This window comes from Balaenoptera borealis (genome assembly GCF_965194805.1).
Source record: "Balaenoptera borealis genome assembly, chromosome: 19".
NCBI lineage: Eukaryota > Metazoa > Chordata > Mammalia > Artiodactyla > Balaenopteridae > Balaenoptera > Balaenoptera borealis.
This window is the reverse complement of record NC_138878.1, coordinates 56,488,144-56,509,506: the sequence shown is the minus strand read 5'-3', so window position 1 is coordinate 56,509,506 and position 21,363 is coordinate 56,488,144. Positions and strand designations below refer to the sequence as shown.

The window sequence follows — 21,363 nt, the reverse complement described above, 5'->3', positions numbered from 1 at the left end:
GTTCTCACCAAGTCCCTTAATGGCTGCTGGGAGACGCGATGAGACTTCTGGACTTCGCCGCCAGGGGGCACTGGCGGGCTTCCGCAAGCGCCGCTGAGCGGGACAAAACGGGGATCCCTAACGCAAACGCTTGCGGGAGTTAGATAGGGATGCTGAGAGAAAAATCGCAATGCAAGCGAAGGAAACTCGGTCTTCGGGTTGGGGAGAAGCTAGGAGCAATGGCGACTGTGAGAAACTGAGAATGCCTGTCCTAGTCATGAGGAATGCTAGCTACCTTGATGTTGCCAGATTTTCAGATTTTGTTCACGAAGGAAGCTGAAAATCTGTGATTCCATAAATATCTCTGCTCTTCTAATGCTGGCAACTAATTCAATATTTTTAACGGTTGCACAAATCTAACACATCACATATACTGACCTGTGAGGGTCATCAGTTTGTGATAGTATGGGCCTTTGATAGCAAGAGTTTGTTAAATGCGATCTGATTTACTTAACCTCTGAAGTGCCACAGTGTCAGGAGGTATAATACAGTACCGACCTCTTGGTGGTGTGATGAGGACGTGAGTTAACATAAACCTAAAGCTTTAGGACCGTGTCTGGCACTTAGTAGGTGTTGCGAATGTGCTAGCATTGCATCCTAGCAGGATTGTGAGGTACAGTTGTCCCGTTTCTACCGAGCCCCTAGCACCTAGCCATTTGGTAGGTGCTCAGAAAATAATTGTTATGAATCAGTGGATTTCCAAGCTTTTAATTAAAACAAAAACATGCCCGAGGTGCAGAAAGGTGACCAATGCTGTTCTGGAATCCAATCTCGGGAATGTTAGACCCTTAACCAAGCCTGGGTTTGGAGGTGCAGAGAGGAGGAAGTTTTCACCACTGAGGTGTTCAAGTTTGGAGGATCGGGGATCAGGGAGAGACTCAGCAAACTACAATAAAATATAGAAGAAGATGCTGCAGTTGGGATGAAAGGTGTCATGTTCAGGTTTGGGCCTGTTGGGTGGGAACTGCCATGGGACCTCTGGGGGAAGGATGTGCAGTGGGAAGGGGAGGGGACAGTGGAAATGCAGGCTTGGTGCTTGGGAATGAGACTCCAGCTAGGGTCTCGGGTGTGTGTGTGTGGGGGGTAATGGTGCTAATACATAGTTACTCATTTATTCAACGACTATATGTGGATGCCGACTCAGAGTCAGGCACTTACGATCACATATCTCACAGTCTCATGGACGATAAGAAACACTGGCTGTTATTTGCCCGTTACTGTACCAGGCCCTGCACTTTACCTGCATAATATAATTCAGTTCCTACAGCTACTCTGAAGTAAGCTCACTTGTTACCTCCCTGTTACACAGAAGGAAGGTGGAGGAAGACCAAGGAGCTTGGCCAAGGTCCCACCACTGAGTAAGTGGCTAAGGAGTGTTGAAGGACAATCATTCACCCTCAGTTTTTCTCTCGAAAGCCTTTCATGTATTTCCTTCTCTACACTCTTATTATTGTGATCCTCACTCTGGGCTGTCACTTGACTGTTTTCCCACTGGTTTTCCTACCCAGACAGTGAGCTCGATAAGGGCAAGAAGCAGATCTCTCTTGTTCATCGAGTTCTCCCCTCCTCCAGGAAGTCTTCACTCACCACCTCAGCCTATGCTGGGTACCTCCTCTGGGCCGTCAGAGCCTGTTGTGCTTCCCGCGTCCCAGCCCCGACCCCCCTGCCTGTACTTCCCAGGCTAGCCCACTCTGGGCTGCCACTGTCTGGTCATTGGTCTGTCTCCCCACTTCCCTAGGGACCCAGTGAGGGTAGAATCTGAGGCTCTCTCAGTCCCTGCTATGTCCCTGCATCACCCAGCCCCAAAGTTGGGCACAGAAAGATATCAGTGAATATTTGTTTGTTGCACAGATAAATGAATGGGTTCCAAAGTTGCTGTCATAGTCCCATGTTACTGATGAGGATACAGAGTTCCAGGTAATTCAGGTGATTTATCTAAGTCATACAACTAGTGAGAAAATAAGCAGGTATTTGAATCTGGGCAGCTTGAGTCCATAGCCTGTGTTCTTATCCAATATGCCAAATGCCTAGCGGTCTGAAAACCAGCCTTCCACGAGGTTGTTATCTTCCTGCTCTTTCTCCCAGACTTGTTCTTTCCTTCTAGAAAGGTTTAGGAGCTTTGGGCATGGGAGAGGAGAGCAAGCAGGAGGGTTGGGAGGGTAAGGGGAGTGGGAAGAAGGGATTTGAAGGAGAGAGTGGGGAAGTCTTGAGGGGTTTCTCTAGACCCATAGGGGGCAGCCGGAGTCGGGTACCGGAGGTGCGGGGGCGGAGAAAGAATGGGGACCAGCCCCGCGGGGGGGCGATGCGGTAGCTGCAGCGGCGGCCGCAGGAGTTTCCCACAATGCAGCGCGGCGCGCTGTCCCCGGTGCTGATGCTCAGCGCTGCCCCAGAGCCTCCGCCGCGCCCGCCTCCCGCCCTTTCCCCGCCGGGCCCCAGCCCCCGCCATGGGTCGGCTCGGTCCAGTCCTGCCCCAGAGCCGTCGGGGGGCCTGGGTGCGGCTCTCGACAGCAGCCTGCGGGCCGCCGTGGCGTTTAAGGCGGAGGGTCAGCGCTGCTACCGAGAGAAGAAGTTCCGGGAAGCCATCGGCAAGTATCATCGGGCACTGCTGCAACTGAAGGCGGCGCAGGGGGCCCGCCCTGGAGGCCTGCCCGCCCCCGCCCCCGCCCCCGGGCCCGCCACCAGCCAAGGGCCAGCCCACCTCAGCGAGGAGCAGCGGCGCCTGGTGGAGAGCACGGAGGTGGAATGTTACGACTCTCTCACTGGTACGGGGCCGTCGGGGAGCGCAGAGGGTGCATATGTGAGAGGGGTGGGACGTGAGAGGCAGTAGTCAAGCCTTGGGGGGGCTGGAGGCTTCAAGGGGCTAGGGCTGGGGTCTGTGGTGGGAGACCTCAGAACTTGATCAGGAAGAGGGGTTGGGAGTCTAGGGGACCACAGGGAATGGGAGGAGCTGGGATGCAGGAAATGGGCTTTGGGCTGCGACCTGCGAACCTCAGGTGAGAAAAACCTACCTTGCATGAGCCATTCAAGGACCCATCCCTCACCTCTGAGATCACCCTTTGTACTCTCCCCTACAGACACCTCCCAGCTAAGCACCTGTGAGCCCCTGTCTGTGTTTTTCGCGCCCTCTAGCGGCGGTGCAGATTGATTCTGTCTTGATTGGTCAGAAGCTTGGCGGCCCCCGGTGGCCTGAGCAATCCCTTAGGCCGGGTTCAGCCGTGGGAAAGGGAAGGGGTCCTCCGCAGCCTGAAGGCCAGGCTCCTCGCGGTCTGGTGAGGCCTGGGGTGTCGACAGGCTCTGCGAGTGTCGGTCGTGGTGCCCCCGCAGCCTGCCTGCTGCAGTCGGAGCTGGTGAACTACGAGCGGGTGCGCGAGTACTGTCTCAAGGTGCTGGAGAAGCAGCAGGGCAACTTCAAGGCGACCTACCGCGCCGGTATTGCCTTCTACCACCTGGGCGACTATGCACGCGCTTTGTGCTACCTGCAGGAGGCCCGCAGCCGGGAACCCACAGGTGAGGGGGCGGGGAGGGAGCAGGGAAAGGGGCTAGAGAGGAGCAAACAAGGGCAGGAGGATCAGGGCAGAGCTGCTTCAATGAATGCTGTACCCCTTACCTCACGTCCGGTCTCCACCCATCTACTCCTTGCACACCCCCTCATCCACTCACCTGCCGTTCGTTCGTGTCCACTCACCCATCGTTCCTCTGGCATTCACCCAACCACCTCTCATCTGTTCCATCACGAGCCCATCCTGCTGCTTCCTATTCACCTACTCAGCCACTTCCCTGGCCACTCACAACCCCCTCCCCCATCTCCATTTCCCCCTCCCCCTGAATTAATTCATCTACTCACTCACTAACCTGTTCACACACTCACCTATTGATTCACCTGTTTCCTGGCAGTGCCAGGAGATTGGCAAGGGGCAGGGTTGGCAGAGCTGGAGGCTTGTTCCTTGCCCTGTGGGATGTCATAGGGTGTGTGTGCGGTGGGGTGGCGGCAGACAAAATACTCAGTTCTGTGTGAAGAGCCACTGAAGAGGGAGCACAGCAGGTGCCTGACACAGGGTGTGGGAGCAGGGGCACGATGCGTTTTCCTGCTGAGCACTTTGGAGAGAACAGGATTCTTACAGATGTCACTGGAGGGTAAGAAGTATGACAGGAGTCTCTGAGAAGAGGCATGCCTGGCAGAGGGCACAGCAGATGCAGAAGTGTGGACGTGTGACACGCCCTGCTCTGCTTGCTCGGTTGGGGCTATTGGAGAAGGTCTCTGGCTCTACCAGCCGTGGTGGTGGTGGTGGGGGGCCGCCGAAGGCCGGGGACCATGAAGTGTGAGCCGAGGTGGTGCAGATGTCACCTGCTGCCCCAGGACACGCAGATAATGCCCTGCCCACCTCCCCTGCAGACACCAACGTCCTGCGCTACATCCAGCTGACTCAGCTGAAGATGAACCGTTGCAGCCTCCAGCGGGAAGACAGTGGGGCTGGGGCTGCGTCCCGGGGTGTTACTGGCTGAGGCCAACCCGGGGGGACTGTCCCTACCCCCACTGCCCCCCACCTCACCATGTAACTTCCCCTGACTCATGTGTTTGCTGGTAAAGCACTTGTCGCTGGTGACCATAACCTCTCCGTGTGGTATTCTTGCGGGGGCCTGGGCGGGGACATGGGCCTGGCCTTCAACCCCTGGACCTCGGAGATCCAGAGAGGCCTGGGAGCACTGGGGAGGGGGGGTCCCACTGGGGATGATCTAGGATCAGGGCCCGGCACAGGGAAAGACACACAGCCAAGCGTGGTAGGGGGCAGGGGTTACCTTTAATGCTGCATTTTGTGCCGAATCCCCCTTGATGCCCTGTCCCTGAGTATCCCTGCCCACCCTCCCCCCCACCGCAGGGCAGGCACAGGGCCCCCCCCCCGGGATACAAAGGAATAAATTAATTGCCCTCCCTCCCCCCCTTCCCCAATAAATAGAGTGAGTATCCTGCCCAGGGCCTCCCCTGCCTTGTGGCACGGTGGGCTGGGGCGGGGCCTGGGGCGCTACATTCATGGCTGCCCAGGCGGGCGGTGGTGGGCAGGCCTCAGCAGGAGCCGTGGGCCCCGCACAGGGGCACTGTGCTGTCCTGGCTCTGCCCCTCCATATCCATGTCAAGCAGCGTGGGCTGCATGCTGGGGGGCCCGGGGCTCTCCGGAGTGTCCGGCCTGCTGGGAGGAGAGATGCTGAGTGTCTGGCCAAAGGAGACCAGTTTCCAGGGGTCCAGGCGGGGACGGCTGGCGGCTGGCCGGGGTCGTGGGGCGAAGGTCAGGGTGGTGGGGCGGCCAGGGAACTCGGGGGGCCGACGGCGGGTGGGAAACAGGCCCTGGGGGTCGGGCAGGCGGGGAAAGTCCAGAGGATCTCGAGGGCCTGGTAAGAGAGGATCAGATGAGGTGAGTGGCGTGGGCCAGAGGGTGGTGTTTAAAAGCCAGGAGCATTTACATGAAAATTGGAATTTGACTTCTCTTGAAAAATCTGCTGATTTTTTTGGGCCCACTTTCCAGCAGGGTTTGGACCTTTACCTAGCCACCGCCCCCCCCCCACCAATTGCTCACTCATCTGGGTGCAACTCTGGGCACAGTCCTTTATCTTTCAGAGCCCATTTCCTTGCTGCTACTCTAGACAAAGCCCTCATCCCTCGCACCTCTCTGACACTGGGCCAGGTTCACAGAGACCCACAGAGACTCCTCAGGCATGTTGCTGTCTGTGAATGGGGATGACAGCACCTTGCTACATAGGTGAGGATTAAATAAAATGATAACAGTAATTGTAGAACAAGTAGCACAGTGCCTGGTAGGAAGCCCTTAGCTCCTATCTGTTCTAATCATCTTTGTGAGTTAGTAAACTTTATAGAACAGGGCACGGCACATGGGTGTTAGCTCTAGTAATTGTTGCCATTAATGTCACCTGCCTGGCCCCTTGTAGGCATTAGAGTTTGCCACCCCTACTTCATCCTGCATCTCAATTACCCAGGGACTCACAATGCCTCACAAAGCAGTGGGGGTCAGGGGGACACAGGCCCTTCCTCCCCATGCTAAGCAGGAGGAGGATGCCTTAGCACCCAGGGGGTCGTCGCTGGGCTGGGACATAGGTCTTTGGCGGGGGCACGGGAGATGGGCCTTTTTCTGCGCCCTGGGCGCGTGGAGCCTCACTCACCAGGGCCAGGGCCGGTGGGCTCGGGCGCCCCCCGCTGCCCCAGCGCCCCGTCTGACGGCGTCCTCCGGTGCCCGCGGCTCACAGCGTGCGCGGCCGTGACGTGGGTGGGCGTGAGTGACTGGCGGGGGTCCTTCTTGAAGCTCTCCAGCTCCAGGTCCACCAGGGGGTTGGTGCTGGGCGCGGGCGCGGGTGGGGAGGGCGGCGGGGAGGGCGCGGCCGGCGCGGCCTCGTCGCTGTCGGAGCGCAGCAGCGAACGCGTGGAGTTGCAGTCGGACACGGACGACAGCGACACGAGGGTGGCCGAGGGCGCCAGGCCCGGGCCGGGGGCCGCGTCATCGCGGCGGCTCGGGGAGCGCCCGGGTGGGCTGAGGCCCCGCGGGAAGCGGCCGCCGCGGGGGAAGAAGAGGCCATCGAGCCAGCTCCGCTGCTCCTCGCCGTTGGCCGAGCGCACCTCGGCCACGTCGGCGCCCAGGCCCACGGCGCCCAGCAGCGTGGCGCAGCCCAGCAGCGCGAGCTCGCAGCGCCGCCGGGAGCCGTGCCCGGGCCGGGCGGGCGGCGTTGGCTCCCACGGCGCCCGCGCCCCGGGGGAGGGCTGGCTGGGCAGCGGCACCGTGAGGTAGGACGGGGTGGTGTAGGGCGAGGGGGGCACGCTGCTGCCTCCGTCCGCCTCCGCGAACTCCTCTGCAACCGGGAGAGGACCGTCACTGGACTCGACTCACTTAACTCTAGGCGCCTGGCCCCTCGGCCCGCCCCCCTCGGATCTGGAGGCAAGGGGTTGCCCCAATGAAATGACCCCTCCAACAAGAGCACCAAGGCCCACTAAGCGTGGTTCCCAACTATTTCTCCCCTCAAACCCCCTCCTCCTGGGAACGATCCCCACACCCCAGGGACCGGCTGCTCCCGTTCCAGGTATGTGTCCTACCCTCCGGCCCAGTGAAATCCGGCTCCCTCCTTGCAGCCCTGGGGCATGGTCACCCCTTGGTCTTGGGTTACGGTCCCCTTTGCCAGGGAATATTCCTTCCCCCTCCCTTTTAAAGGCGCCCTCACCCTCTTACCCATCTCATTGAGGCTAGCAAAGCCTGGGGTGATGGGAGTGTGTTTGGGGGATTTGCCCAGGTTGGGGGCACTTGACGACCACTGTTTGCTTCCTTCTCCCAGGGCCTTCAGCCTGCAGGGGTCACCAAAGATGGGGGGTTATAGGCCTCCTGGCTGCCAAGGGCCTGGGGAGGAGGCCCAGGGTGTGGGATGGGCTCCACGTAGCCAATACCTCTCCTCTCCTCCAGCCCGCTCCTTCTGCAGCGTGGAGCTGGGCCCCCAGGTCCGGCCCTTCTTCTTGCCCCCAACCAGTTCTTCCTTCTTTGGGGGTCCACTGTTGCGGCCCCACGTCCCACTGCCACCACTGCTGCTGCCACTGCTGCTACCTCCACCACCATCCACAGGAGTCACTGGGCCGAGAGAAGCCACTTGGTTAGTGGGTCTCAGTCTGTCCCCGCTGAGCTCCCAGCCTTACTCTCCCCTCCTTGTTCCCACCCTCCACCTGGAAGCCCAAGGGAGCTTGGGCTCTAACCCCAGTCATGACCCTTCCCTGCTCTGCATCCTTCCACAGCTCCCCACTGCTGTCAGGACGACGTCCCGGCTCCCTCAGTTTCATCACCCGTCACTTCTCACAGCCTAACCCTTCAGCCATCCATTCATTCCCAAAGGTTTACTAGCACCTGCTATGCGCCAAGCCCTGTGGCAGGTGCTGAGAGGACAGCAGTGGTCAAAGCAGACAAAAGTCCCTGCCCTGGGGACTTCCCTGGTGGTCCAGTGGCTAAGACTCCGCACTCCCACTGCAGGGGGCCCGGGTTCAATCCCTTGTCAGGGAACTAGAGCCCACAAGCTGCAACTAAAGATCCCACACGGGGCAACGAGGATCCTGCATACCACAACTAAGACCTGGTGCAGCCAGATAAATAAATAAATCTTAAAAAAAAAAAAAAATGTCCCTGCCCTGAGGAGTTTACATTTTAGTGGGTGAGGACAGACGGTCAACAAGAGTCACACTAGGTACATCATCTGGGTAGGGGGCTAGAAGGTGATAAGCGCTGTGGGAAATATAAAGCAGGTAAGGGGTTTGGGGAGTTAGGGAAGGTCTCATGTGTGAGAAGGAGAAATCTGAGCAAAGACTTGAAGGAGGTGAGGGAGTGAGTCAAGTTGATACAAGGGAGAGGAGCCTTTCAGGCAGAGGGAACAGCAGATGCTGAGGCCCTGTGGAGTGTTCTGGAACAGACTTGTTCCCTGCAGAGTCAGTTGCTCTCTCTCCTCTGTTCCCATCACACGTTGAACGTACCCCGATACTAGTACTGACTACCACTGTTTGGTCATTATTTGTCTTTGCGTCCCCCCAGGAGAATGACCTCTGGGGCCTGGTACAAAGCAGGTGCCTAAACAGAAGTGTGTGTAGGGGGTGGTGTGTGGGGCGAGGCCAGGGGTGAATGATGGGGCAGAACAGACTGGGGAGCCGGCCGGGTATACTTCAACTCATCAGCAAACCCTGACAGCTGTACCTCTGCCATGTAGCTGACTCACCATCTCCCCTCTTCAAGGACCCCGCCCTGGCCCAGCCCCCTCGTCTCACTTGTCTCCCACCTTTACTCCTGCTCTCCTCCAATCCCTACTCCTCACGGTGGCCAGAGGGAAAAGGTTAATTTTACCACATCACTGCCTTGCTCACAGCCCTCCAGAGACATCCCCGTCTCATTTAAAATAAAATCCAGATTCCTTATCCCGGCTCTTAAGGCCCAGTGTGATCCTCCCCTGTTGAACCCTTGACCATAAGCCTAGTGCTCTCTCTCCCGTTCATCCTACTCCAGCCAAGTTGACCTTCCCAGCTGATAAACACACCATGCTTGTTCCTGCCTCTGGGCCTTCGTCTTTGCTGTTCCCTCTGCCAGGGACACTGTTCCTTCAGATCTCTGCATGTGTCACTCCTCCTTACCATGCAGGTCCCTGCTCAAACCTCGGCTTCTCTGACAGGCCTTCCTTGTGACTTAAAAACAGCAACTCTCCTGTTTTACTCCCTTCCCTGATTTCCTTTGTAGCGCTTATCACTACAGGAAATTATCCTGCTCACCAGCTTGTTTACTTGTTGTCTGTTTCCCCTCATGAGAATGAGGGAGGGGACCCTGCCCACCTGGTCCCCTGACGTTGCTCTGGCTTGGTACAAGGTATGTGCTCAGAGAAGTCTGTTCGCTGACTGACTGCTCAGGGCCTTGGGAGATACTCACGGCGAATGGCCCTCAGCCGGGGGATGATGCCGGGGCTCGCGGGCGGGCTGACCCCATCTGAGCCTTTCCGTTTGTCCAGGGTTGGAGAGGCCTGGACCGTGATCTTATGTTCAAAGCCTGCGAAAAGAAAGACTTCCCTAAGCGCACGGTTGCATGGGTGGCCAAAGAGAAGGTCCCTTTGTAGAAGGAGAGAAGGAATGCCACCGTTTTGTATTCCTTCATGCAGTGGTTCTCAAAGTGTGTTCCCAGACCAGCAGCGTCAGCGTCAAGTGGAAACCTCTTGGAAACGCAGACTCTTGGGCCCTCCCTTAATCAGGAACTGTGGGGGTGAGGGGCAGCAATCTAACTGCGGTGTACAAGTCCCCCAGTTTCCTCTGATGCACACTCGGGTCTGAGAGCCACTGCCCTGAGGATCTAGGCCTGAGTGTCCAATATGGTGGTCATTAGCCACGCACGGCAAGTGGGCGCTTGAAATGTGGCTTGTGCAACTGAGGAACTGGAGAGTTCTACCTTTATTTAATTGTAAGTAATTTGAGTTTACCTTTCAAAACAGACACTCAGTTCAGTCATCGGAAACATTTAAGCATGTTTGGAACAACTTTGGTATGTGAATCTGCTTTTTCAACTGTACATTTTATGAAATCTAAATAGAGGTCAAGATTTTTTGATGAAAATTTAGAGCCAATTTAGACTTAGCCAATTTAGAGCCAATTTTTTGATGAAAATTTAGAGCCATCTCAATTTAGAGATTGAGATGCACTGTAAATATAAAATACACACTGGATTTCAAAGATTTAGTGTGAAAAAAAGAAGGTAAAATATCTCATTAACAATTTTTCTTGTACTGACTACATGTGAAACTACAACATTTTGGGTATATTTGGCTAAACAAAATATATTAATGTTAATTTCACCTGTTTTTTTCCCCCTTTTTCATATGGCTACTAGAAAATGTAAAATTACACATGTGGCTTGCATTATATTTCTGTTGGCTGGTGCTATTCTAGGCACTGCTTTAGGGCTTGTAACATCTCTTGTAACAAAGAGAGAGAAATCAGTATGATGTGCCTTCTGATGTTACCTAGGAAGCAACATTAAAAAAAAAAAAAAAAAAATCAAACCTGAACTTGAAACTGAGTAAGCCCTGAGATCCAACTATTAGGTTGAGCCATGTGAAACTTCTGTTTCTGTAGGTCAAAAATGGCTGAACATCAGCAATTTCACATGGTTTAACCTAATACCAATTTATAGGAAATTCAGGGGACAGAGGGACGTGTTAAAAGATACCAGGGAGATGCAAGTAGCAAAATCAGACTGTGGGAAATGCTACAGGATAAATGATGCAGTTCCTCGACAAATTATTGGCAAGGAGGAAAAAGAGGCAGATTAAAGGACATTAAACAAATAGCTGGGAGATAAAACTATAAGGAAAAGTAAGGAAGTGATTGCCCTAAAAGTCAAGACAGGGGTTACTCTTAGGGAGCGGCAGGGGGATGTGTTTGGACAGGGCGTGTGGAAAAGGAAGAGATAACCCCCGGGTTGGGGATGCTCTCAGCGGCCTCTCGGGGACGCTCGGGGGACGTGGGCGGGTACCGGAGGGCAGGCTGATGTGGCTGCTGCCTTCTCGCAGCTTGAGCAGGCGGCTGCGCTTGAAGTTGCCCTTGCGTTTGCGGACCCTGGGCTTCTCCTGGCTCAGCTGGCACATGAGCAGGTGCAGCTCCCGCTCCACGATGTCCATCTCGCGCTCGGCCAGCTCCTGCTCGCGCCGCCGCAGCTGCTCTTCCTGGAACCGCTGCTCCTGCGCCGCCCGCAGCAGCTCCTCCTCGCGGCTACGGAGCTCCTGGAGAGGGGATGAGGGGCTTGGGGCTAGGAGCTGAGCTACTCTGCCCCTGGGGATGGCTCCAGGGCTGCGGGGTCTGGTTGGTGTCCTGCTCAGGGCTGTCCTGCTGTGGGGCAAATTGGGGGCACAATCCAACTTACACTTCACTAGCCAGGCTGGGTGCCAGGGCAGGGGACTGTGTTAGCTCAAAGAAAGGGGTGGCTTTTCTTTTTTCCTTCCTCTTTGATTTTTAATTTTTTAAGTCTTCAATTTGGAAAACATCCACAAAAGGAGAGAACGTGCACCCCGTGTACCCATCATCCAACTTCAACAATTTTCTATACTTTGCAAATCTTTTTTCATGTATCACCTTCCTTCTCTCCTCTCTCCCCATTTTTGCTGTAGGATTTTAAAGCCAATCCCAGACCTCATGCAGTGTCACTTGTAAGTACTTCAGTGCAGGGTGCCTTTTTTTAAATCAACCTTCCAACAGGAGGCTGTCTTTTCCTAATATGCAAAAAAGGCTCCCTTGGCCCTGCATGGACTCAAAGACCCCTGGGCTCAGGGGAAGGGACTCTGCCCCATCCAAGGCATCAGAACTCAGGGATCTTGCTCCATCCCTCCCACCTTGCCTCCTGCCTTCACCTTCTCCTTGGTCCGGAGGTCATCGAACATGTGTTGAATCTCCAGCTTCCAGTCTTCCTGCAGCGAGTGGAAAGACTCCAGAGGCATCTGGAACAGGGCTGACTGTTCGATGACTTCAAGTTGCTTCAAGATGCTGCCAAAATCTGGCCGCCCGTGGGGGTCTGGGTCCCAGCATTCTGGGGTGGGGGTGGAGAGGACAGCAGTGGGAGTGGAAATGTCAGTGGCCATGCTCTGGGGCATCAGCCTGCTCAGTGGAGGCAGGACTTTAAGGGACTGTGGACAAACAGCTCCCATGGAGCCGAGGGGAAGGAATTCAAAGCCAAATTCCTGGAAATGTTTCACTTGGTGAAACTCTGGGGAGAGAAACTCAGGGACCTGTTCCCTGACTGGTGGTAGAATCAAGGATCAGGGAGGAATCCCAGGGCCAGTGAGTCCTAACAGGTTGCCCTCAGGAGCTGCGGGCCTAGCCAGAACACAGGTCTGGAGGCCATGGAGCCAACTGTGGGGGAGACTGTTCATGGTCCCATGGTTCCAGCCCCTTTTCCCTCACTCCTGGGCCCAAAGGTATGGGTGGGTGTGAAAGAGTGAGGTCTGGGCCTAAGGGCCCCTGCCACCCCTAGCTGAGCCTACCCTCTCCACGGGGCCCTGGCTCACCCTCCAGTAGGCGGGCAAAGGGCTCGGGGCATGTGGAGGGAATGGGCAGAGTCAGCTTGTTCATAGCCACACCATATGCCACGGCCAAGGCGTCGATTTCACGGTAGGGGACCTCACCCGTCAGCAGCTCCCAGAGCAGAACTCCGAAGCTGCAGGTGGGGGAGAGGGAGGGGTGATGCCACAGCCCACCCTAATCCTCACCTACACCCCAGCCCTGCCTCCAGTCCCATGGTGGGCCTTCCTCCCCCCAGCAGCCAGCCCTGGCCAATGAGGCTGCAACAACCTGATTTGACCTCCATCGGCCTGATCTGGTGGGGTTGGTTCTCTGATGTCTCTCCTTTGCTCTGCCTCTCTTCCCTCTCTTCTGCCTGAAAACCTTCAGTGGGTTCCCCATGCCCACTGAGCAAATCCACCCTTCTTAGCCCTGATCTTGATGACCCCTGCAGCCTTGCCTCTAAACACTCTCAGCCCCGTACCACCCCCAGCTTCATCTTGCAGCCACGCTGAACAGTTGAACAAACGCTGTTCTTCCTAACCTCTGGCCTTTGCACATGCTGTTCCCTTGGTTGAGAACACCCTTTCCTTTGCCTAACGGTCCTTTAAGTCACAACTCAGGTGCCCCCTCTACCAGGAAGCCTTCCTTGATTCCACAGCCTCCAAAGCTGGGTTGGAGGCCCCTTCACTATGTTTCCATAGAACCCTCTGCACTTACCTCTAAAAACAAGTTAACACTATTTAATATTTATAAAGCACTTACTCCAGGCCAGCACTGCTCGAGGCCTCACAACAGTCCTGTAAGGCAGAAGGCACTGGTATGACCCTCATTTTATCCAATGAGCAGGTGCAGGCAGAGAGAGGTTAAGTTGTTTGCTTCAAGTCACACTGCTCGTAAGTGATGGAGCCACACTGAGACTTAGGTCTGTCTGATGCCCACGACAGCGTCCTTAATGGCTACATAATTCCAGAGCATGCATCACTGTGCTACAATCACCTGCGTGTCCATCTTCCCCAGTAAACTGTTCTCCTTCTGGATCCTGATCACTGTTTCATGCAGTGCCCAACACGTAGTAGATCCCCGTGCTCCCCCGTTGCATGCATTCATTCAACATACACTTATTAAATGTCTGCTGTGTGCCAGGCATCGTTCCAGGTACGGGAATAAGATAGACACCACCCCTGCCCTCACGCAGCTGACAGCTTCCCCTCCTCTCTCAGTGACAGCACTGGTAAATTTGAGCTGGGCAAATGCTGCCTGAAATAATCTTCCATCCTCCTTTGCATCTAAGTGTGCCCATATGGCAACGGTTCTGGCCAGTGGGATATAGAAGAGTGTGTAGGGTGCAACTAACTTCCAGGAAGTGTCCTTAAAGGGAAGGGGTTCCCTTTCCTCTTTTCTCCTTCCTCCTGGTTGGAATATAGACATAAAATCTGGAGCTCAAGCAGCCATGTTGGACCATGAAGTGGACTTGGGAATGGAGGCTATACAAGGTGGAGAAAAGTAACAGTGGCTTGTAACTGGAGGGGGCCAGACCCTCCCCTCACAACCTCTGCCATGTCTCTGGAAACCTGTGGGGATGTTTTGATTGTCACAATGACTGGGGAGTGCTACTGACATTTGGTGGCTGGGAATCATGGATACTTAACATCCTGAAAGGTACAGGACAGTACGACACAAGGAACAATTATCCTGCCCAGTGTCAGTGACACCACAGTAAAAAACCCTAACATAGGACTCAATCCCTAATGCTGGGGTTTCTATATCATGTAAAAGTCATGGGCTTTTACATGAGAGCAAAAACATTAGTCTTGTTTTTATTTTGGGTTTTCTGTTCCTTGCCACTGAAATATGCCTTCTATAAATGTTTGGGACCATAAATGAATGCCTTACGTGAAGCAAGACTAAACTTCCCCCCAAAGGGCTGCACTGCTCTAGTTGAGAATTCCTGTCTTATTTGTCTGCCCCAATACCATGACTTCGCGGCTTGGTCCATCTGGAGCCTAGCCAGGGACTGATCTGTGTTTGGCTTCCCACCGCAAGTAGAAGGTTGAGTTTCTGCTGTCACCGGGTCTCGCAGGCAATGAACAGCCTTCTCATTGGCCTCCTGCCCCAACTCCTGTCCCCTACACTCCATCAGGCGAGGGAGCTTTTCTGATGTTAAATCAGATCATGTCATTCACAAATGCCTCTAATGGCTTTCCAGTGCACTTAGAATAAACCTGGATCTGCTCCCTCACCTGCAAGGCCCTCCGGCTCTCCCCTCTCCATCATTTCCTACTACTTTCCTCCTTGCCTGCTCTGCTCCAGCCACATGTTCCTTTCTGGAACATACCATGCTCGTTCTCACCTCAGTTTCTCCTTCGTGGAAGCTGTGCCCTCTTCCTGGGAAGCCTCTTCTCCTAAACTTTGCATGACTGGCTCCTGCTTGTCATCCAGAACTCAGCTCAAGTACCACTTCTCAGAAGAGCCTTTCCCAAAGTCATCTCCAGCCCTCAGAGTGCTTTTCAATCAACCTCCTAGCTCGTAACACTGTCTAGTACTTTTCTGGTGGATTAATTTACAACCTTTTAAAAATTATTTTTACAATTTCAACTTAAAAACAGCCTTTTTAGCTTCTGAGGTATGTATTATTCCCGTGGGCAGGAAATGGGTCTGTTTTTATATACTGCTGTATCCCTAGCTCCCAGTGCAGTTGGATGGATGAATGAATGAATGAATGGTTACCTTCAAAGGTCTCAATTTCCTGTTTGATGAGTGGGGGCGGTGTAATGGATGGTGTCTGAGGGGTCTTTGGTGCTGACCACCTATCTTTACACTTTTGGAATTTTCAAACGTAATCCAAGTCCTCCTCAGCTGCCACTTCTGCTAGCAGAGCAGCCACCTGCTTTTGTGCTTGTCTGATGGTCTGACCTTGCTGGCGGGCCCCTTTGCCAGACTCGGATCCCCGCTGCAGTGGCAGACCGTCCCTCCCACTCTGCCGTTTCCCCCTTCCTCCCTCCTCCCTTCCCAGGAGGCCTCCCCTGTCCCACCGTCAGCACCTCCAGACGTCACTGCTTTTGGAGAAGAGGGAGAGACGGATAACCTCCGGAGCCATCCAGGCGTAAGTCCCCGCAGCGCTCATTTTGGTGGTCTTGTGCCACTCACGGGCGAGGCCGAAGTCCGTGATTTTGAGCACCGTATCTGCGAGGTTGTGGTTCTCGATGGCCTCCAGAATTAGAACTGTGGGTAGGAAGAAAGGTGGGTCACCCCAGACCTGCTGGGCTGCAGACCTGTGTGTCCTGCCCCCGCCTCAGCTGGAATCTCCTACTTGTTCTCTCCCTGCCGCCTGGGGTCGCCCCCCTCTGCAGCAGCTCCTTTCCTGGCTTCGAAGACCATGAACGTTTTCCTGATGGCCTAATCCCTGCCTCAGGCTCCCATGAGGGGTTGGGGAGCTTCTCCTGAGTTCACTGGCCTCCTGACTCCAACTTGGGCTCAGGGAAGCTCTGAAATGTCGATGGCCACGGCCTTGGTTCTCTTTGGTCCAGGCCTTGAATTCCCAACCACCGCAGAAGTGGCAACTACAAACCATGAGCAGAAGGGGATGGTTTTCCTTTCCTTTTTGTCACCTGCTGTGGGTAGCTGCATTCATGGCCCCAATTCTGCTCCTTTCTGTGTCACACTCTTTGTATCTCCGCATCCTTTACTCTGGGTTGGCTGTATGACTTGCTTTGTCTGATAAAATGAGGCAGAAGTGACAGAATGCTAGTTCCAAGCCCAGGCCTCTCATGTCTGTTTGCCCTCTTGCCCTTCTGCCATCACTATGAGAACATGCCTCGGCTAGCCTGCTGGTCCAAGGAACATGAGAGATACTTGGGGCAAAGCCTCTCCAGCTGAGCCCCGCCTAAATCAGTTTACCCTCCATCAGGCCTGCAAATGTATGAGCAGTAATAAAGGACACTGAGTTTTAAGACACTAAGTTTGGGGAGGGGGGGAGGGTGGGAGGGTTGTTACACAGCATTATTATGACAAAAATCTGACTGATATATCCCCCAAGCATATTGAATGGTTCCAACTTACTTGCTGCCTAGGGTTATTACTAACAACAATAACAACCATGGCTAGTGTTTATTAGGAGCCTATTATATGACAGGCACTGTGCTAAGTCCTTTATACAAATTAACTAGCAAGCAACCCACTTTATTGACTAGCAAACTGAGGCTCAGAGAGATGAAGTCACTTGGCCGAGATCACACAGCTAGAAAATGGGGGGGAGCTCCCGGGTGGCCTAGTGGTTAGGATTCCGGGCTTTCACTGTTGTGGGCCGGGTTCAATCCCGGGTTGGGGAACTGAGATCGCGCAAGGTGCATGGTGCGGCCAGAAAAAAGAGAAAATGGTGGGGCAAAGACCCAAACTAGATCTGTCATCAGAGTCCAATCTCTTAACTGCCGTGATATTCTACTACCTTCTGTCAAACAGAAGGTATTGTACAGTATCCTGCCTGGGTTTGAATCCCAGCTCTGCCACTTATTCGTTGCATAACCTTATTTACCTTATTTTTAACACTACGATTTCTCCTCTGTTAAATGGAGATGATAATGGCATTGACCTTCTAGGGTTGTAGTAAAGATTTATTTCCTGAAGCAATAGTAGGCCCTCTAAAAGCATCAGCTCTCTTTATTAGTGTGTGATGTTGCCATAATTGTTCCTTATTTCTCTACCTTTATCTTTGGCCATTCCTGGCTACTTCTTCAATCATCATAACAATGAGGCAATTCTACTGTCATACCCATTTGGCAGATGAAGAGACCAAGTTTTAGAGAGCTCAGACCACTGCCCAAGGTAACACTGTTGGTAATCTTGTCCCTTCTTTAAAACCCAACTCAAATGTCACCTCCTCCTGGAAGCCTCTTGAGACTCTCTAGCATGTGACTCTACCTCTCAGAAGTCCTCTCTTCTCGAGTCACCGACTTTCCTGTTTGTGGAGTGACCCTGTGACAGAGGGAACACCCCATGGTCTTACACTTTATTTCTGCATCTCCCAGGCTGGGCCTAAATCAATTCACTTAAAGAAGTATTTATCTGATTATGTTACCCCTGCTTAAGACCCTCTAATGGCTTCTACTACATTGAATGAAATATCCAAAGCCCTCACAGTGGCCCCCAAGGTTAATGTGATCTGGCCCGTCTACTTTTATGACCTCACCTCCTTCCACCTCTGCCTCACTCCTGCTCTTCCGACCTCTTCGGTCTCCCTGCTGTTTCTCCAACAAGGCAGCTTCATATCCCCACCTCAGGGCCTTTGCCATGCCCGGATCTTTGTAAAGTTGGGTCCTCTGGGCTCAGTTCTCGGCTCAAATGTTGCCTTCCTGGAGCTCTGATCTAAAGAGCTCCCTCTGCCCCATCCTTAATCTGCTTTATTTCCTTCAGAGTCCTTGATACTCTCTGAAATTTTGTTATCTATTTAAATATCAACCATCTATTTTTGTTCACTAGACTATAACTTCTATGGGGGCGGGGGGGGTCTTGCCTCGTTCACATCTGTCTTGCCTTGTCCACATCTGTAATCCCAGTGCCTAGTACACTTAATTCTGCTTCAGAATTATTAGTTGAATAAAACAGTGAATGAATGACGTCAGATGAGGAGCTCCTCAGGGGAGGCTGAACGGGGGAAGCTGTACTGTGGAGGCCCTGTTTCCTCTGTCTCAGGCATGGAGCAGTTCCATTGCCCAAGCAGGAAGCCCTGGCCTAAGAGCCCCACCAACGCTTTGTCCAAGTGGCATTGGCTACAGAAAAACTTGGGGGAGTGGGAGCATGTCCTGATACCCCACCTGCAGGCTGTGAATCAGCAGGGGCGAGGCAGGGCTGAGAAGGGACCCCAGGCTTCAAGAGGAGCGTGTTGGCAGTCCTGCCTCCATCTACCCAGCATTTCAGGAGTCAGAGCATCAGCATCAATGGAGATGGGGACCATCGGTCTGTCTCGCTCAATTCTCTGGGGCTGGCGCAGGGCTTGGCGCACCCTGGGCACTTGGTAGCTATCTATCTGTTGAGTGTATGAATGCCAGGCCTGTCAGGAAAGGAAGACTCCGTCCCTCTATCCTACGGACTTGCAGTTGGTGGTGGTGAAGCCTAGCAACGAACATGAAACAGTGGGATGGGGTCAAACAAACTTCAAGACGTAGAACTGACAGGAGTCAGAAATAGATGAGATGTGAGGGCTGAGGACAAAGAGAAGACCCTCACATATCACGTGAGGGCAGGGAACATGCTGGCCCCACTCACTATTGATCTCTCTTGCTTAGTATATGATCTGGCCCAGTAAATACCAAACGAAAAAAATTGAACAAATAAATGCAGAAATGAAAGGGAGTGACATGAGGCAGAGGAAGGACGGGAGAGCCAGGAAGGTAGGATTTTTTTCCCTGCTGTATTCTAAGGGTCAGGACAGGGCCTAGTACACAACAGGTGCTCGGGAAATATCTGGGAAATGAATGAATATCCGGGGAATGGTTGTGAGTGCTGTAAGGGCAGAAACCATGGCTGTTTTGGTCCCTGTTGGGCTTCTACTTGATAGGTGCTCAATTAATATTTGACATCATGAGAAGCTCCTTGATCTAGATGTAGGTTCTGGGGAACCTTGCCTTCCATCTGTCCCCAGACCTCATTCAATCAACCAATCAACTTTTGAAAGTCTATGACAGGCCAGACAGCTTGGATGCTTTTACATAAGCCACATCCCTTTTCCTCCTCCCTCATCTTTCCCAGTGTGTCTTGGCTAGCTGGGGCAGAGGCCTAGGAGGACACCAGGAAGTGGTTCTCAACTGAGGGCTAGTCTGCCCTCCAGAGGACATTCGGCAATGTCTGGAGACATTTTTGGTTGTCATAACTGGGGGATGGGGGGTGGAGAATGCTAATGGCATCTAGTGGGTAGAAGCCAAGGATGCTACTAAGTGACCTCCATCACACAGGACAGCCCCCTGCAATCATCCGGCCCCAAATGTCAATAGCGCTGAGACTGAGAAACCCCGACTCCAGGCCAGGTTCTATCTGTCTCTGCCTGGTGGACTCTGGCAGAGTGGCTGGACAGTAAGTGCCATGAGGGCAGGCACTGTACCTGTCCTATTTACAGCAGGGAGCACAGGGCCTGTCACAGTGTTCACTGATACATATTTATTGGGCTACTGTGACTGTAGCCTAGGAGGCAGGTATTCCTTCAACCTTTCTGGGCCTCCTTTTCCTCTCTTAATGGGGCAAGGACTGCCTCACCTGGCCCTGAAGGTATACTGCTGCCCCTTCTTGCCCCAGGCAGTGTCTTCTGGTGTCCCCATCCCGCCACCTAGGCTTGTCCTCACAAGGTTCTACAGAAGCAAGTTTTTTGGGGAGGACACCACTTACTGTTGATGGACTTGAGGTCCCGGTGGATGATGGGCACAGGGGCATCATTGTGTAGGTAGTTCATGCCCCGGGCCACCTGTACAGCCCAGTTGACCAGCACGTGAGGGGGCACCCGGCGCCCTGCCAGCACCCTGCTCAGTGCGCCCCCCCTGGCATACTCCATCACCAGGCAGAGGTGTGGGGGGCTGAGGCAGGCACCCCTGAGGGCAATGATGTTGGGGTGCTGCAGGGCTCCAAAGAGCCGGGCCTCCTGGCGCACCTGCTCTGCTGTCACTGCCGGGTCCCGTTCAGGGTCCAGCCGGGCGGCCTTGACTGCCACCTCCTCGCCATGCCACAGGGCCCGATAGACCTTGCCAAAGCCCCCTACACCGATGATCTCCTCCAGCTGCAGCTGGTGGAAGGGGATCTCCTGGGGCAGCTGGAGGTCCGCGGGCGCGGCGGGGGTGCCGGGGGCCACGTAGTTGCTGGGGAAGACGCCCACACGGCCGCTGGGTAGCTGCCCGGTCCACCAGCCCTCGTCGCCCGATACGGCACAGTCCTGGGAAAGCACCTGGACGCGGTCGCCCCTCCGCAGGGTCAGCTCCTCGTCGCCCGCCGCCTCGTAGTCGAACACTGCGGTCCAGACGGGCCCCGCGGGGGTCGTGCCCCACTCCTTGGCCGCCCCCCACTCCTCCTCCTCCATGGGGGTGGGGCCAGGGGCTGCGGGAGGCCGCTTCACACAGGCTGCCCGCGGGATGCAGAGGGCGGGCCCCGGCGGCCAGGATGGGGGGCAGTCCCTGCGGGTTCTAGGGGGCTCCTGGTGGCCATGGCTGGGGGGCCCTCCGCAGGAGCAAGAAAAAGCCTCTTTAAAACGGCAGGGTTGTCCCCTCTGATTCAGCTGTCCAGGCAGGGTGGGGTGGGGGAAGGGCGGCGGGTTCACCTCTCCCCACTAAACGTCAGGGCGCTAAGAAGGCCTGGCCGCGCGGCTGCCGAATTCCTGCCGGGGTCCGCCGGTGGGGGACGAGGGTGAGGGAAGCAGGCAGCCCCCTTCCCCGCGCCTCTCACCCCGCGCAGCTCCACCGGCGGCCCCCGGCTCCGCATCCCGGGCCACGATCGCCGGGCGGGGCGGGGCTGGCGGAGCCCCCCCAGGACGGGGTGGCGCGCCCCTCGGCCTCCTCACGCGCGGGGCGGCCGGGCGGCCCCCATCCTCAGCATCGGGCTCCCGGTCGGCCCCAGCCCCTGCCCCCGCCCGCGCCGCTTCCCGGGGCCGCCGGCAGTGCCTGAGTGACGTGCTCGCTGCCGCCGCGCCGCGGTGCCGCCTGGGAGTTGTAGTCTCCGGCAGCGCGACTTCCTGGTCGGTCCCCAGTCCCCCAGCCTCCAGAGCCCGGCTGCGGGCCTCGGGCCGAAGTGAGGACTGC

At 55.0% G+C, this 21,363-nt stretch overlaps 2 protein-coding genes across 3 annotated transcripts; one reads left to right on the top strand and one right to left on the bottom strand.

The window, feature by feature from the left end:
• The first annotated feature begins 12 nt into the window (after window positions 1–12).
• Window positions 13–4,649, top strand: TTC9B (tetratricopeptide repeat domain 9B). Its single transcript, XM_082367168.1, has 3 exons — window positions 13–2,801; window positions 3,364–3,546; window positions 4,433–4,649. The coding sequence occupies exons 1-3, from the start codon at window positions 2,381–2,383 to the stop codon at window positions 4,540–4,542; spliced, it is 714 nt and encodes a 237-aa protein (XP_082223294.1). The 5' UTR covers window positions 13–2,380; the 3' UTR covers window positions 4,543–4,649.
• Window positions 4,650–4,960: 311 nt separating this feature from the next.
• MAP3K10 (mitogen-activated protein kinase kinase kinase 10) lies at window positions 4,961–21,215 on the bottom strand. Of its 2 annotated transcripts, none has more exons than XM_082366702.1 (10): window positions 19,967–21,211; window positions 15,634–15,814; window positions 12,598–12,746; window positions 11,944–12,119; window positions 11,073–11,319; window positions 9,480–9,596; window positions 7,478–7,655; window positions 7,266–7,378; window positions 6,211–6,891; window positions 4,961–5,424 (listed from the first exon to the last, which is right to left on the bottom strand). In XM_082366702.1, the coding sequence occupies exons 1-10, from the start codon at window positions 20,646–20,648 to the stop codon at window positions 5,102–5,104; spliced, it is 2,847 nt and encodes a 948-aa protein (XP_082222828.1). In that variant the 5' UTR covers window positions 20,649–21,211; the 3' UTR covers window positions 4,961–5,101. The 2 variants fall into 2 exon arrangements, 1 of the variants encoding a protein (XP_082222828.1); XR_014237422.1 differs by having other exon boundaries at window positions 5,289–5,424; window positions 6,211–6,971; window positions 19,967–21,215.
• Window positions 21,216–21,363: the final 148 nt, after the last annotated feature.

Bases quoted from the DNA above. Each gene is read 5' to 3' on its own strand.
- MAP3K10 (XM_082366702.1), bottom strand. From the start codon at position 20,648: ATGGAGGAGGAGGAGTGGGGGGCGGCCAAGGAGTGGGGCACGACCCCC. The intron at 12,747-15,633 runs GTGCTGACGGTG...CCCCACCTGCAG, and splicing joins AAAAGCAGTGACGTCTGGAG to CTTCGGAGTTCTGCTCTGGG. The intron at 6,892-7,265 runs GTAAGAGGGTGA...TCCCGGTTGCAG, and splicing joins TGCTAGCCTCAATGAGATGG to AGGAGTTCGCGGAGGCGGAC.
- TTC9B (XM_082367168.1), top strand. From the start codon at position 2,381: ATGCAGCGCGGCGCGCTGTCCCCGGTGCTGATGCTCAGCGCTGCCCCA. The intron at 2,802-3,363 runs GTACGGGGCCGT...GTGCCCCCGCAG, and splicing joins ATGTTACGACTCTCTCACTG to CCTGCCTGCTGCAGTCGGAG. The intron at 3,547-4,432 runs GTGAGGGGGCGG...CCTCCCCTGCAG, and splicing joins CCGCAGCCGGGAACCCACAG to ACACCAACGTCCTGCGCTAC.